Source organism: Melospiza melodia, chromosome Z (assembly GCF_035770615.1).
Source record: "Melospiza melodia melodia isolate bMelMel2 chromosome Z, bMelMel2.pri, whole genome shotgun sequence".
Lineage (NCBI taxonomy): Eukaryota > Metazoa > Chordata > Aves > Passeriformes > Passerellidae > Melospiza > Melospiza melodia.
In genome coordinates this window covers 68,623,642-68,637,357 of record NC_086226.1, presented here as the reverse complement: position 1 = coordinate 68,637,357, position 13,716 = coordinate 68,623,642, and the positions used below count along the sequence as shown (strand labels likewise).

Sequence of the window (13,716 nt, the reverse complement as noted above, 5' to 3'; positions counted from 1 at the left end):
TCTTACAGCACAAGACAAGAGCTTCAGCAGAAGGAATGTGCATATCTTACTCATGATTTCCCACAGCAGCATTTTCATGAACTAATATCCTTCATTCAGCAAAAGCCTGTAGAATTCCAGAAGCTTCAGTATCTCTCTGGCACTTCACCAGCTGCAGATAGAGCTTCACATAGGCAGTCGGCACCAAGAAAACAGAAGTATTAACTTAAAATACTGCTTGTGCCTGGAATAATAAAAGGCTGTTTGCTTTTCTCACTTTCTTTCCCTTCTGCAGTTAATTGAAAGGTGCAGAAAAAATAATCCATCCCAAAGGCCTACATTTGAACAAGTCAAGAAAATGTTGTACAAGATGAATCCTGTTAGCCCTGTTGACATGATGATGACTCTGGTAAATTTAGCTTTTTAATCCAATCCAATCTGCTCACTTTCAATAACTTTCACCTCTATCCTTCAGGTTTGTTTTTTTGTTTTTTTAATCTTATACCCCTTGTTTGGAAAAAATATCCACAGTTATTTGTTCAGTTCTGTTGGGGTCACTGTAGCTGCAATTCTGCTTGGAACCCTGCTTTTCTTCTCATTCAGTTTTTTAACTTTCTCAATTTCTTCAGGGCTGAACATTTTTTGTCTGTCAAATGTTGTTTGCAAACTATATTCCCCCTTTCCTGTGGCCCAACACTCTTACAGTACCATGGATATAGAATCCTTGAATACAATGCTACAAATAGCATATTTATAAATCATTTTGAGCGGAGTATCTGAAGCTCATCAGCAGCGAAAGAAGGTATCTGCCTCCAGACTATTACCACACACAGAGCAGGGATGCAAAAAGCAAAGCACAGACTAGCATAGCAAGATAGTTTATGAAAGCATTGTGAGTTTTTGATAAAAGTTTGAGACTTAGATACCTTTTGTTTTGTTAAGATTTTGTCTGTAGGCTGCTCTCTGCATTGGATTTGCCCCCTCAAGTTTGCATGAAATTTGAAAAACCTGAAATTGCCTTCTGCTGTCTTGTGTGTAAGAAACAACCTCAAGTCTAAATTCATAAATTTACTTGAGGAGAAACCTGATCTTTGTATTTTGAAAAAAAGTGTTAAGTGTCTTAGGCCTGTGCCCTTTTAATCTCTGAATCTCTGAATGTTTTCAAAGCAGAATCATTCCAATACTTAAATCTTATCCAGCTAGGCATCTTTTTCAGTCAACAGATGAATTTCTGAGAAATTTTACCTAGTTCTCTGTTATTTAGATGGAGAAATATAACAAACATCTGGAGATACTAGTTTCTGAGAGAACCCAGGATTTAATGCATGAAAAACAGAAGACTGATCGTCTGCTGTATAGTAAGTTATAGAAAAAAAATACTTGTTATTCTTCTCAATAACTTTTATTTCAGCTTTCTAACTACAAAAAAGAACCCTTTGATAGGTGATAATTTAATAGGTAACATTTAGCTAGCAAAGAATGAATATACTTGTTTCTTGCAAAGCTGGAAAAATATTTATCTACTTTCTGTATTTCCCCCCTAGAAATCAGTACACTCATCCGAGAGCTATGGCCCAAAATCCATAGTGCTCTGACTTGGCAAAGCCATTTTTGTGGCAGGCCTTTTGCATAGTTATAAATGTTGTGGAAGGGTAGTTGGCTGCTTTTGATGGCAGTGTATGTTCCAGAATTCTGTAAGAAAGGCATAAGGAGATGGGAATAGCATATAAGAAAGCAAAACCAAAGAGATGTGAAAGTCCAAGACAGGGGGAACAAATTAAATAAAAAAAAAACAAATCAGGGAAGAGATAATAAACAAACCTAACACAGGTAGAAAACACTAACAAAGAGTTCACAAAGAGAAAATTAGTAAAATCCCAGATCACACCATTAGAATATAACCTTACTCTTTCTTGAAAAGTATCCATACTGGTTTGTTTGGCCAAAAAGTTATGGCCCATGTGAAGAATCTGGATGTGTTAACAGTGAGATTTATTGTGATTTCTCACATTACAGCAGAGCAGATTTTGATGCCAAGGTGTGTTTTCACCTTCATAATATTTTGCCTTTATGAACGCTTTTTGTGCATTTAAACCAGCATGTTATGTTTAATATGTTCATTTATCCATGTAAAAAGATTACAATGCTCTACTTTCTACAACAGGTATGTTGCCAAAACAAATAGCAGATGATCTCAGACAGGGAAAACAGGCACAAGCTCAAAGTTACTCAAGTGCCACTATCTTCTTCAGGTAAATAAAAGATGAAAGGTAGGACTAGAACTGTCTCCTACTGAAGAAACTCCTAGGCTTCTGGTGGAGGTGAAGCTCCTAACCAAGTACAGAATTTCTATCTAAACTGCCACCTGTTGTAATAGGTGGTTCTACAAAATAATAGTGTCTTTCAACATTCTCACACTCTCTCCCTATTTTTGATTAGAATTACTTAAGTAAAAAATTACATTACTCTGGAGCTGTAACAAACAGCAGCACATCACTTTACATGTGTTACACGTGCATGAATCTATGTTTCATAAAATAGGTCTAAGTAAAGAATCTACCATTTAGCCTGCGTAAAGAAAAATTGCCTATCCTTAGAGTCCACATGGATTTACAGTTTTAATATTTTTTGTGTGCAGGAAACAACATACAAATGGCATGCCTTCACTTGTCATAAAAGAACAGATATCAAGTTCCCCTTTTTTTTAAATTTATATATAACTCAAAGCAGAAGAATGCTGCTTAGTCTGTTACAGATTTAAACTCTACCTCTCAAAATGTTTTACTGCATTGCTAAGCAAAAAAGACGGGTCAATCTGCCCTTTTAAAATGGAAGGAGTCTTTTGTAAATTTAAATAAATGAAGGCAGAACTATCCAATAAGAATCTTAGTGAAAGAATTATTGAAAAGAGAAAGTTGATGTAATTGCATTGAGAAATGTTTGCTGTGTGTTTAAGATTACTAATTAGCAACCATTAAGATAGTGGATGATTATGGTCTTTCTGTTGTGTTTTAACAGTGACATTGTTGGCTTCACTGAGCTGTCCAGCAGCAGCACACCATATCAAGTGGTAGATCTCTTGAACAAGCTTTATACCATTTTTGATGAAATCATAGATAACTATGATGTCTATAAGGTGGAGACAATAGGAGATGCCTGTAAGTTCCTTGAGCTGTGGACTATGATGGGGCCTGGGTCAAGATAGAGACTCCCTGATGATGAGGAAGAACAGCTGAAGAAGATTTGGAAAGCTTCTTATGAGTGGGACGACCAAATAAAGCAATTAGGAGATGAGTTCTAGCAGAGCCCTAGCAAACTTTAGGAATATTTTCCTGCATACATTTCATCATTTGTGGGGTTAACAAGTGTGGTGAATGGGGCAAATTAATGGATTAAAATACCACTGCTGTTTATTTGATTCCTATTACTAGTAAGATATGACTTTAAGTCTTGGCAGCAGATTAATCCCAGATGGAAACTTCTGTATTACAGGAACACAACTAAAAAAATTGTCTTCTACATGGGATCATACATGCCATACCCTAAGCTTTATTGTCTTTTTTGCAAAGACCATAGCAATCTTCTTTCTCCTAATACATTGTAGGGGCTTGACTGCCTCTTCTCTTTTTCATCTTTTCTTTTGTAGGAAAATAGCTTTGTATTTGCTACCATGGCAATCTGCTGCAGATAGACTATGATTAAAATTGAGTTCTTTAAAACCTAAGGAAAATCTAACAGGGCTTTTGGATGAGACAGACAGAATTCCTGTAAGAGATGGGAAACAAAAAAAAACACTCTTTTTTCCTCGTGGAACTGTTGAACACATTCTTGAGCATAAAATTCCTGAATAAATGCACCCCATAGATCCCTAGAAGACCAGTTTCTTGCCCTACAGTGTCAGAATCATAGAATATACTGGTTGGAAGGGATCCCCAAAGATCATATGGTCCAACTCCTTGCACAGGACCATCCTCAAGAGTTATACCATGTACCTGAGAATGTTGTCCAAATGCTTCTTGAGCTTGTCAGGCTTGGTGCTGTGACCAGTGTGCTGGGGAGCCTCTTCCAGTGCCCAACCACCCTCTGGGTGAAGAGCCTTTTCCTGATATCCAACCTAAACACAACCCAGATACCACTTCAGGCCATTTCCTTGGGTCCTGTCACTGTCACCAGAGAGAAGAGGTCAGTGCCTGCCCCTCCTCTTCGCCTCATGAGGAATTTGTAACTGCAGTGAGGTCTCCCCTCAGTCTCCTCTTCTCCAGGCTGAACATACCAAGTCACCTCAGCCACTCCTCACAGGACTTCCCCTCAAGGCCCTTCACCATCCTCATGGCCATCCTTTGGACACTCTCTAACACCTCAATATATATATATATATTTCTTATATTGTGGCACCCAGACCTGCCCCCAGCACTCGAGGTGAGGCTGCTCCAGAGCAGAGCAGGACAATCCCCTCCCTTGCCTGGCTGTGATGCTGTGCCTGATGCCCCCCAGGACATGGGGGCCCTCCTGGCTGCCAGGGCACTGCTGGCTCATGTTCAGCTTCAACCAGGATCCCCAGGTCCCTTTCCTGCACTCATTTCTGCTTTCCAGCCTGTCATTCGTCTGTCTGTCTGTACATCCAGGGTTGCCCCATCCCAGGAGCAGAATCTAATACTTTTCCTTCTTAAACATGAAGTTGGTGATTGCCCATTCCTCTGATTTCTCAAGGTCTTTTGGCTGGGCCTTTCTGCTTATGGGGCAATTAAGTAGACTTAGTAACCCTTAGTAACCCTAATTAGCAGACTTAGTAACCCTTCCAATCCTGTGTCCAAGCCATTTATGAAGCTGCTGAAGAGCATGGGGCTGAGCATGTGGAACCCCCTGGTGACAGGTCACCAGTCTGATGTCTCCCCATTCAGGCACCCCCTTTCTGCCTGACCCCTGATTCAGTTGCTCACCCATCACATAATTTGTTTATCCAGCTGTGTTCCAGACAGTATGTCCAGAAGGATCCTGGGAGAAGCTGTATAAAAAGCTTTACTGAAATCCAGAAAGATAACATCAACTGGCTTCTCTTGATCACCTTGGTGGGTTATCCTGTCATAATAGAAAATCAGATGTGACAATCAGGGCTTTCTACTCATGAAGCCATGCTGGCTATGACCAATGACTGTGTTGTCCTTCAGGCATTTTTCATAACCTCCCAGAAAAAATTGCTCCAAAATTCTGCTGGGCACTGAAGTGAAAGTGACTGGCCTGTAATTTGCCGGGTTGTCCCTCTTGAATTCCTGAAATTCTTGGAAAAATTCTTGAAAGGTGGCAGATTTGCCAGCTTCCTGTAGACTGGAACCTCTTAAGATTTCCTTGACCATTCAAAATGCATTTTCAGAAATCTTACAATGACTTCATCAGCTCTTTGAGTACATTGGGATGAATCCCATCACGTGCCATAGATTTACAGGGCTCAAACTAGAGCAGCAAATCCCACATAAGTTCAGGGTTTAGTGGAGTTTATAATTCTCACAGTCATGGTTGTCCAGCTTAGCACTCTAGGACCCCAGTTTCCCATCATCGGTTTTCAGTTGGAGTCATTGCCTTTTTTTATAATATTTGCCCAATGACAGAAGGCACTGAACTTCCACATTTGCACTGCCTGTCCCACTTTAACCTTACACAGTGGAGGGGAGGATGAAGAGAGAAAGGATTGGAGGGAACAAATCTCATGTCAAAATAAGAAGGAAATACAACATTTTTCATACCTAAGGTAATTCCACACATGAGCCATTGCCCTAGCATTAATTTGTTTCTGGTTTTCTTTGCTCAGCAGGTGCAATTGTGCCTTGGGGAATAGGGCTTCTTCCTTTTTTTTTTTTTTATTATAGGCAGCATACTTTAGTAAATCTATGTGTAATGGCAAAGGTTAACACATTTGCATTGTTGTGTTAAGATATGGTGGTGTCTGGAGTACCCAAGGAGAACGGGATCCTTCATGCTGGTGAGATTGCAAGCATGGCTTTAGACCTTCTGGATGTCTGCAGGACTTTTAAGATCCCACACAAGCCTAATACCCTCATAAAGATAAGAGCAGGAATACATTCAGGTATGTTGAGAAAGCTGCACAAATGCATCTGTAGTGGCCATTTCCTCTCCATTAAAAATAAAGTTAATTTTTTGATAAGCAGTGGAACACAACATAGAGGTCATTCCAACAGAATAATTTATTGGATGCATGGGATATTGGTACCTCAGTTTTGAATACAACATTGGAAACATCCCATAGCCCCTCTGCCTTTGATGATGTGAGTTAGAACTGCTATTCTGTGTCTGTAACCTGTCCTTATCAGCTGTTCTCTTCTCAAAACAGTGAGTTGTTTCTTGACAGTCTGATCTAGGCTTCACTCTTGGACTCCTAGCTCCCTGATTTAATCTGATGTGATTCCAGTTCCTCACATGACTTCCCCTCAAGGCCCTTCACCGTCCTTGTGGCCTCCTTTGGACACTCTCTAACTGCAGAATATATATATATTACTTATATATATATAAGTAATACTTACATTCCCCAACTCTGGCTTGATAGACAGCCAGAGTTGGACATGTCCTGTGCAGCCCAGCATCTGCCAACTAATCAGCGTACATTGTCTTACCAAGAAATCATACCTTCTATGTTTTAAATCACTTGTAAGACAGATTTGTAACCCATGTAAAGACAATATTGACACTCAGTCTTTATATGGTGAACAAATTAGGTTTAAGGTAGTGTAGGAAGCAGCCACAAGGCTGTATGACTGGCTATGTGATTTATAAACACAAAATATCTTGCTTTCCATTTCTTAACAGGGGCAGTTGTAGCTGGAGTTGTTGGAACCAAGATGCCACGGTACTGTTTATTTGGAGATACTGTGAACACAGCTTCCAGGATGGAATCTACCAGTGAGGGTAATAAGGAACAAACTGCAGATGGGGTTTTAATCATCCCTGAATTACTTCTTAAAAATTGTTAGGCTGAGTTTTGAGTCCTGACCTATTCAAATAATTCTGAATCCTATAAAGAGGTTCTTGATTTCTGGGTCCAGTCTGCCTAGGGACAAATTATTTGAGTGATATTCTCTAGAACTGTTTTTGCAATCAGATCCCCTTATTTCTCAAGTCTTGGGAAGGGATTTTTGTGGCTTTGAAGTTCTGTACAGTAAAAAAAGTTTGGACTGAAACAAAATGAGAGGCAAGTGGTTATGTTCACTGTTTCTATTTGTTCCTGGCACCCAGCTGGATTTATGGTAAAAATATTTTCATTACTCCTCTTTTGCCACTAATAATTTTCTCTAATGGAGAACACAAGAAACAGTAGAATATCATGGGACCTGTGTCTGTCTTCAGCCAGAATAGAAGATTATGTATGTGCCCTCTAGAAAGGAGTTTAAACAGAAATTTTGTGGAGGTATTCTCACTGCTTCTTCCTAAGAGATAACAGAGCTCCAAGTCTACTTAGAAAACTTTGTCTTTAGCTAACATGAACATTTGAAACTCAGACTCTGAAATATTTTAACAGATTTAGTGATTCCATACCACAGAACCTTGATGGCTTGTTTCCTTACAGTCATGAAACAAAGTTGAGTAGTTTTATGGCCCACATTTTAATGAATTGTAAATGAGCTAGGCACGTACAAGATTCTTCAAATTTAATTTCATGGTAAAAACGGATACTTTTAACATCTATCATGATCCCCTAAAAACAAGAAAGAAAGGTAGGTAAATGGTCCTAAATTATGGATTTGAAACTTTTGAAAGGATTTGAAAATCACTAGCAATCATCCATTGCTTCTCACCATTTTTTTTTTCCAAAACAAATGCTAACCTGGATGGAACACATATAACTTAATTTTCGTTTTGTCAGTCTCCCTGATAACACCATTCATGTTCCTTGTGTCATCTTATCTGAACTCCTTTAAAACTAATACCTCCAAAATCTGCTTCCATCATTCATAGGTTATCTTTTGTTCTGTATGCCAGTCTCTTTCTCAGATGGTGCATCAGCACTATAGACTTAGAAATAAAGACAAAGTATTTATCTTTCAAGCATTTATTTTCTCTCCCTTTTTTTCAGGCTACATACATCTGAGGACCTCAAATTATATTACCAAGTTTTAACCCTGAGATGATTGCTTTGACTAGCAATGCACACTAAAAATGCTATCACCTGGAATTTGAGTGCTAGTGTCTTGTCCTCAAGCAAGATGACAAGCTTAAATATAATGTCTCTTCAAAGAATAGTTCTGAGATATGTATCTATCTGAAACTTAGATCTCCTGATCTACAGGCAGTGTTCTAAGACTCAAAAAAACACTTAAATAAATAAAAGTGGACCTTATAGAACTGTTGTTTTCTGATGTAACAAAAATTCAGTTAGACAATCTTAGCCACTCCTACTATCACCTAGGATGTTTTTTAAACAAAAAAGCATAATGATTGGCTCTGTGTCACAGAATGTTACAGGTGAAAAAAAAAAACTTTTCTTAAATTTTTTTAAATTTTGGCAAAATTTTGATTTCAAGCAAAAGTAGAATTTCTTCTGTCTGTCCTTCTTGGCCCTTCCTCCATCATTTGCAAAAGGCAAGACAAGTGAGGTTTACATGGTTTACATGAAGATAAAATTTCAACTAAGGAAAAATAACAATGTTTAAAAAATTATGGAGTTATGTTAATATCATCTCTTCACACTGTCTTAAATTGATAGGTTTGGAGTCAGAGCAATGGTGCTGTTTCTTTAGTGTTTAGACTTTGCTGAAACTTAATGTGCTTAGAAAGCACTGGCTCTTTATTGACCAGGAAGTAGAACAGTGTATGGTTTTCTTCACCACAGGCAGAGGATGCTCATCAGTAGCACAGATAGACAACTGTGAAGAGTACAAAAATATTGTTAGATGCAGAATGTGAAGAGTAGTGTTTGTTGACAGCCCCATATTTACCCTGAGATGCTCTCACAAACAGGCCAGGATACTGGAACTTGTGTGCAAACATTTTGAATAACAAATAACAAGGAATGGAAAGAAAGACTTGGGAAAAAACCCCAAGGGAGAGTTCATTAATGAGTCTTGAAATGTTTGACACATTTTGGGAGATGGATCTGTCTTACATGTATAAATTGTTTAATATGATATTTACCTTTCTTTCCAGCTCTTAAAATACAGTGTAGTACAAGTGCATACCAGCTGTTGGAGCAGATTGGAGAGTATGTGTTAGTATGCCGTGGGAATTTACAAGTCAAGGTGTGTATGCAACATTTATACTCAGCTTTTCGGAGAGGAGAGTGTGAAAATACTCTGGAGTCCTTGAATTTTAACCCATGCAGTCTCCTATATTTTCTAGTCCTCTGTATTTCACCGTGCTTTGGTTAGACTAATTCTTGTACCTGAAGAGAGCATGTTCAGATTTTAAGCCAGGACCAATTCCATGGATTTGTTCATGGGACAAACCTGGTAAGTCAGAGACAAAGGACTTAGTCAAGCTTGGAAGTCCTGTATGGCACATTCACGGTCATGACTGCTTGAAATCAAAAAAGGTCCTTCAGAGACATTACAAATCATCATGTGAGTTCCACAAGAAAATTAACATACTTGTGGACCCAGTTTTGCATGGGACTTCAAAGAATTTTTTTAACTGATATTACTGCTATTATCTTTTAAGGAAAGGTTTTATGCCTCATTTTTCCTCTATGTAAAGTGGCTGACAGGTACATATTTCTCCTTTTGGGACTTGTTTTGAGTTGTAGTAAAAAATTATTTCATAAATAACAGATAGTTTATAACCCCATGACTAATATTCTTTCTTAGGGGAAAGGAGACATGGTCACATACTGGCTTGAAGGTAAGAAAGCTTCTGTCGCCCAGAAGGCAGTCACCAGCACTTCTGTGACTCCTCAAGATGCCAACAGATTTTCATATAGTCCGATACCAGGTGTCCTTCTCAGTGATGCTCTCTGAAGTTCTGCTTCCTAGTCACTCATTAACTCCAGTATCCCTTCTGCTTTCAGTCTGTTAGGTCATCGTACTGAATTAGAAAATTTGAAAAGAGATAATACACCCCTTTGGCCTTGTGAATGTATTAGCTCAGGCTTTATGTACAGGTGTTTCTCCCAGCAGTAGCACTGAAAATAGAAAAAAAGCAAAAACTCATCTTTAGGAATAATACATAGAAATGGCCCACCAGGTACCAGAGCAGAAAGTAGCTCCCAGTGTTACTTCTTGATGTGGTTTTAATAGGAAATGCTCAGCCAGCAGCCACCATGACCTCAAAATCAGCTGGTTGGACATTCCAGCCTGTGAGGTGCTCCCACAGGAAAGGATATGGAATAGTGTTGATGTTTAGTGGTATTATAAACCCTGTGGGCATGGTTGGTTTTGTGCTGTGAAAGGGACAAATGAGGTGTGTATTGTGTGAGGAAGCAAGATCCATCAAAAGAGAAGGATGAAAAAAAGAGCAGAGAAATTATAGTGGATACAAATTGAAACAAGAATTTGTACTCTTACTTCCATTTAATCTCCATTTTCTGGGGCATAGAAAGAGGACTTAAGAAGAAAGTCTGGTGTGTTTCCATACAGGCAATTCCTCGTGACACCTGCATCTTGTTGTGGAAAATCTTGGTAGAGAAGTGCAAGATGTTGTATGCTGTTGCTAAACAGGGTAAAGTTCGCTACAGCTTCTCTGGGATTTCTCTGAAAAACAGCTCTTAACATTAGTTTTTGCTTTGACTAAAGCGGTGGTGAACCTACTGTTGCTGGATAGCTGTCTGTCAGTGAAATCAGGCAGCCCTCTGAGTCACTGTGTAATTTAGGACACAGTTTAGGAAAGGTCATTCCCGAGCCAGCATTTCCTGTAAAGAGAGAACTACATCACTACAAGTGGAGTAATTTCTAGATGAGCATGATTCTGTGAGCATTGCTGGTGTTGGCTTTCTTTAAAGAAAATAGACTTACCTTTCAGGACTAGTCTATTTTGAAGAGTTTAGCCCATTCAAGTTCAACTGGTTAACAAACAATCTAAGAGAATAAGTGAAAATGAGAGACAAAGGATATCAAGGGTCAAAGCATTTCCACCATAATGTGAGCTCCAGTGGATAAAGTTAATTGGGAGGAGATGAAAAGGAAGGACTTTGAGTGACATAGCACCACTTAATCCTGCTTATTCTTCTCCGTTACCCTCCAGTCTGTCCCTGATCCTAGGTACAAGTACAAAAACATGCATGTAGTTGCAATTATTTCTGGTTTAAATTTGTGGAGTTTAACCAAGCAGCTAACTACTTGTTCATGTTTCTGTATAGCTAGCATAGCTACAACTTTCAAATCCAAGTATGTGTGATAGTGATAGGAGTGTCACACTGCAGTCTTTCTTCAGCTTCTGTGAGAAGTGAATGCAGCCGTAATGATAGACGTTTCAGGGATGCCTAACAAAGGTAGAAAGTTAAGTACTTCCAAATTATGGGAGGTTTTTTTGAACTATACAGAAAAGATGTATATCTTTCTGAGTGAAAGTAAGTCTCAGAAGTCTGTGTATCGCAGTGAGGGAAATAGACATAGCTGACTTTGGCACATGAGATCCCAACATAAAGTCCAGCCAAATTTTTTTAAATCAAAATTTTTAATTAGTCTCACATTTTTTCTAAGCTTAAAACTTCCTTTATCTTTTTAAATTTCATAATAGAAGGTATAGTACAATTACTGGTTTTGTAATCTTAGTAGAATAAACCTTTCAGTTATCAGTAGCCCAGAGATATCCTCTAATACAACCATTTCCTTTATCCAAATGGTATAATATAGAAATTGTGAAACTCTCTGCTTTATGACAGTGCTTTTTGATGTATTAAATATTTTACATAATTATTTTAATGAGTTTGCATTTGTTTACATTTTTATTAAAAAGGTTGATATCCTTATCAAATGTGGATGTGAAAGTGTATGCTTTCTCCCTAGTATTTCAGTTTTAACTCGTCTGCTTTATTTTAATGTTGTCTATAGAATTAAAAGATTTTTTCAAAGTGTCTTATGAGTTTAAAATCTAAATAGAAACGAGTGATGAGTGACAAACAGCAAGTTTGCTGGATTGGCAGCTTTAACCACTGACAAGTCTTTGGGTAGTCAAGTTCTGCTGAGGACAGCAGAGGCTCTTGCTGACTTCAGGAATCTTAGAGCCTGGTAGTTTTCTATAAAAGAGATACAGCCTGAAGAGTGCCTGGGTCACCCTACCTCAGATTTATTGTTACTTCCTGATCCTCTCCTTCAACAGAGCATCTCCCGAGAATTATTTTCTACTGACTGTTGAATCTCTCATATCTTTCCTGCAACTTCAAGCAATAGTCCTTACTAATGTCTGATGACTGTGATGATATGACTGACTTTGGAAGATAGAAGTACAGTAGTGAATATTACAGACACAAACAGAAGTGTCCTCAATCAACTGACAAGTATTTTAAGATTAATCTCAGGCATTTTGACAGGTGTAGTCAGTGACAACAGCCATATTTCAGAGGCAGGAAAGCATTTACCAGCCTGTAAAACTGAAGTATGATAACCGGCACAGTGCTCATTTGTGAGATGCTTTAAATCCACAGATTCACATCCCAGATTTGGAACTAGTCAGCTAATCTAGCAAGCATTCTTTTCTAAAATGGCACTATATACTAGAAATATGAGATGTGTTCTTCCTTTTCTTGATGATTTTATCCATGCCAGAAAATGGGAAAGCAATTGCAATAATAGAGCTGAAGAAGTGAAGGTGATATGTACTTTATAGATCACTTCACAGAGTGGCCATTCATTTTCTACAGTCATGCAAGATAATACAGAGGATACTAAGACTCTATTCACAATGCGGTGATTTTATTGGAAAGATTGTGCATTCTGATTATTGTTTATTACAGCTCCATCTACCTGGCAGTGAGAATGCAGGCAGGAACAAAAAAAATCACACAACACAGAAACTGATTTAAGAAAGTATTTTATTAGATTGATAAACCTTCACTATATTGTTTCAACTTGAATATTGAGGAACAGACTGAATAATCACAATATTTTAAAAAATCACGACAAGTAAAGCCAAAAATTCATTAATGTATTTCCAAGTGTAAAACTTCCTAGATTTTATTCAAACCATGGGCATTGGAAAAGACCATGTTTTGCCACCAGAAATTATTCTTTATCCCCTAGAATAGGTAGCAAACATATTTTACTTAGCTTGTTATTGGTGTGGAGGGGATCCCAATTCCAAGGTTCTTTTTTTTTTTTTTGCAAACAGAAAAGTTATCTGCTTCTTTGTACAGCCAATTAGTCAAATGAAATAATTTGTTTAAATAAAAGGGAATGAAATCAGGTGTCCTTTGCAAACAATGCAGGGGCATAAAATGAGAGTTGAACCTGACTGTGCAGTCAAAGATGCAGTGTCTCTTTAAGATCAATGTCTGATTAGTATGAGATTTTCCCAGCTTGTAGAACATTTCTCCCACTTACTCAGACCCCTAAAAATTACTAATAGCCCTTCCATCTGAATTGGCCTCAAAAGTAGAAATCTTTGGTTTTTTTAAGAGTGTCTTTCTGGGGCTGTCCTTTAAAACCTTTAAAAGACAAGGCTATGCAAGATTGTTCTGCTTATACTCCAGCTGAGCACCATCTGCGTTTCAGATAATGAGCGCTTTGTCCTCCTAATTCCTCTCCCAATTCTTCCCTTCCCCACAGTATGAAACATTGTATTGTACAATTTTATACATTC

General features: G+C 38.2%; 1 protein-coding gene across 1 annotated transcript in view; it reads left to right on the top strand.

Moving 5' to 3' along the window:
* Nucleotides 1–9,938, top strand: part of LOC134432546 (atrial natriuretic peptide receptor 2-like) — a 35,238-nt gene extending 25,300 nt beyond the window's left edge. Inside the window, exons 16-23 of the mRNA XM_063181392.1 lie at nt 275–388; nt 1,244–1,337; nt 2,144–2,231; nt 2,998–3,137; nt 5,909–6,061; nt 6,799–6,897; nt 9,133–9,224; nt 9,789–9,938. Coding sequence (XP_063037462.1) covers nt 275–388; nt 1,244–1,337; nt 2,144–2,231; nt 2,998–3,137; nt 5,909–6,061; nt 6,799–6,897; nt 9,133–9,224; nt 9,789–9,938 — 930 coding nt within the window. The remainder of the gene's footprint in view (nt 1–274; nt 389–1,243; nt 1,338–2,143; nt 2,232–2,997; nt 3,138–5,908; nt 6,062–6,798; nt 6,898–9,132; nt 9,225–9,788) is intronic.
* Nucleotides 9,939–13,716: the final 3,778 nt, after the last annotated feature.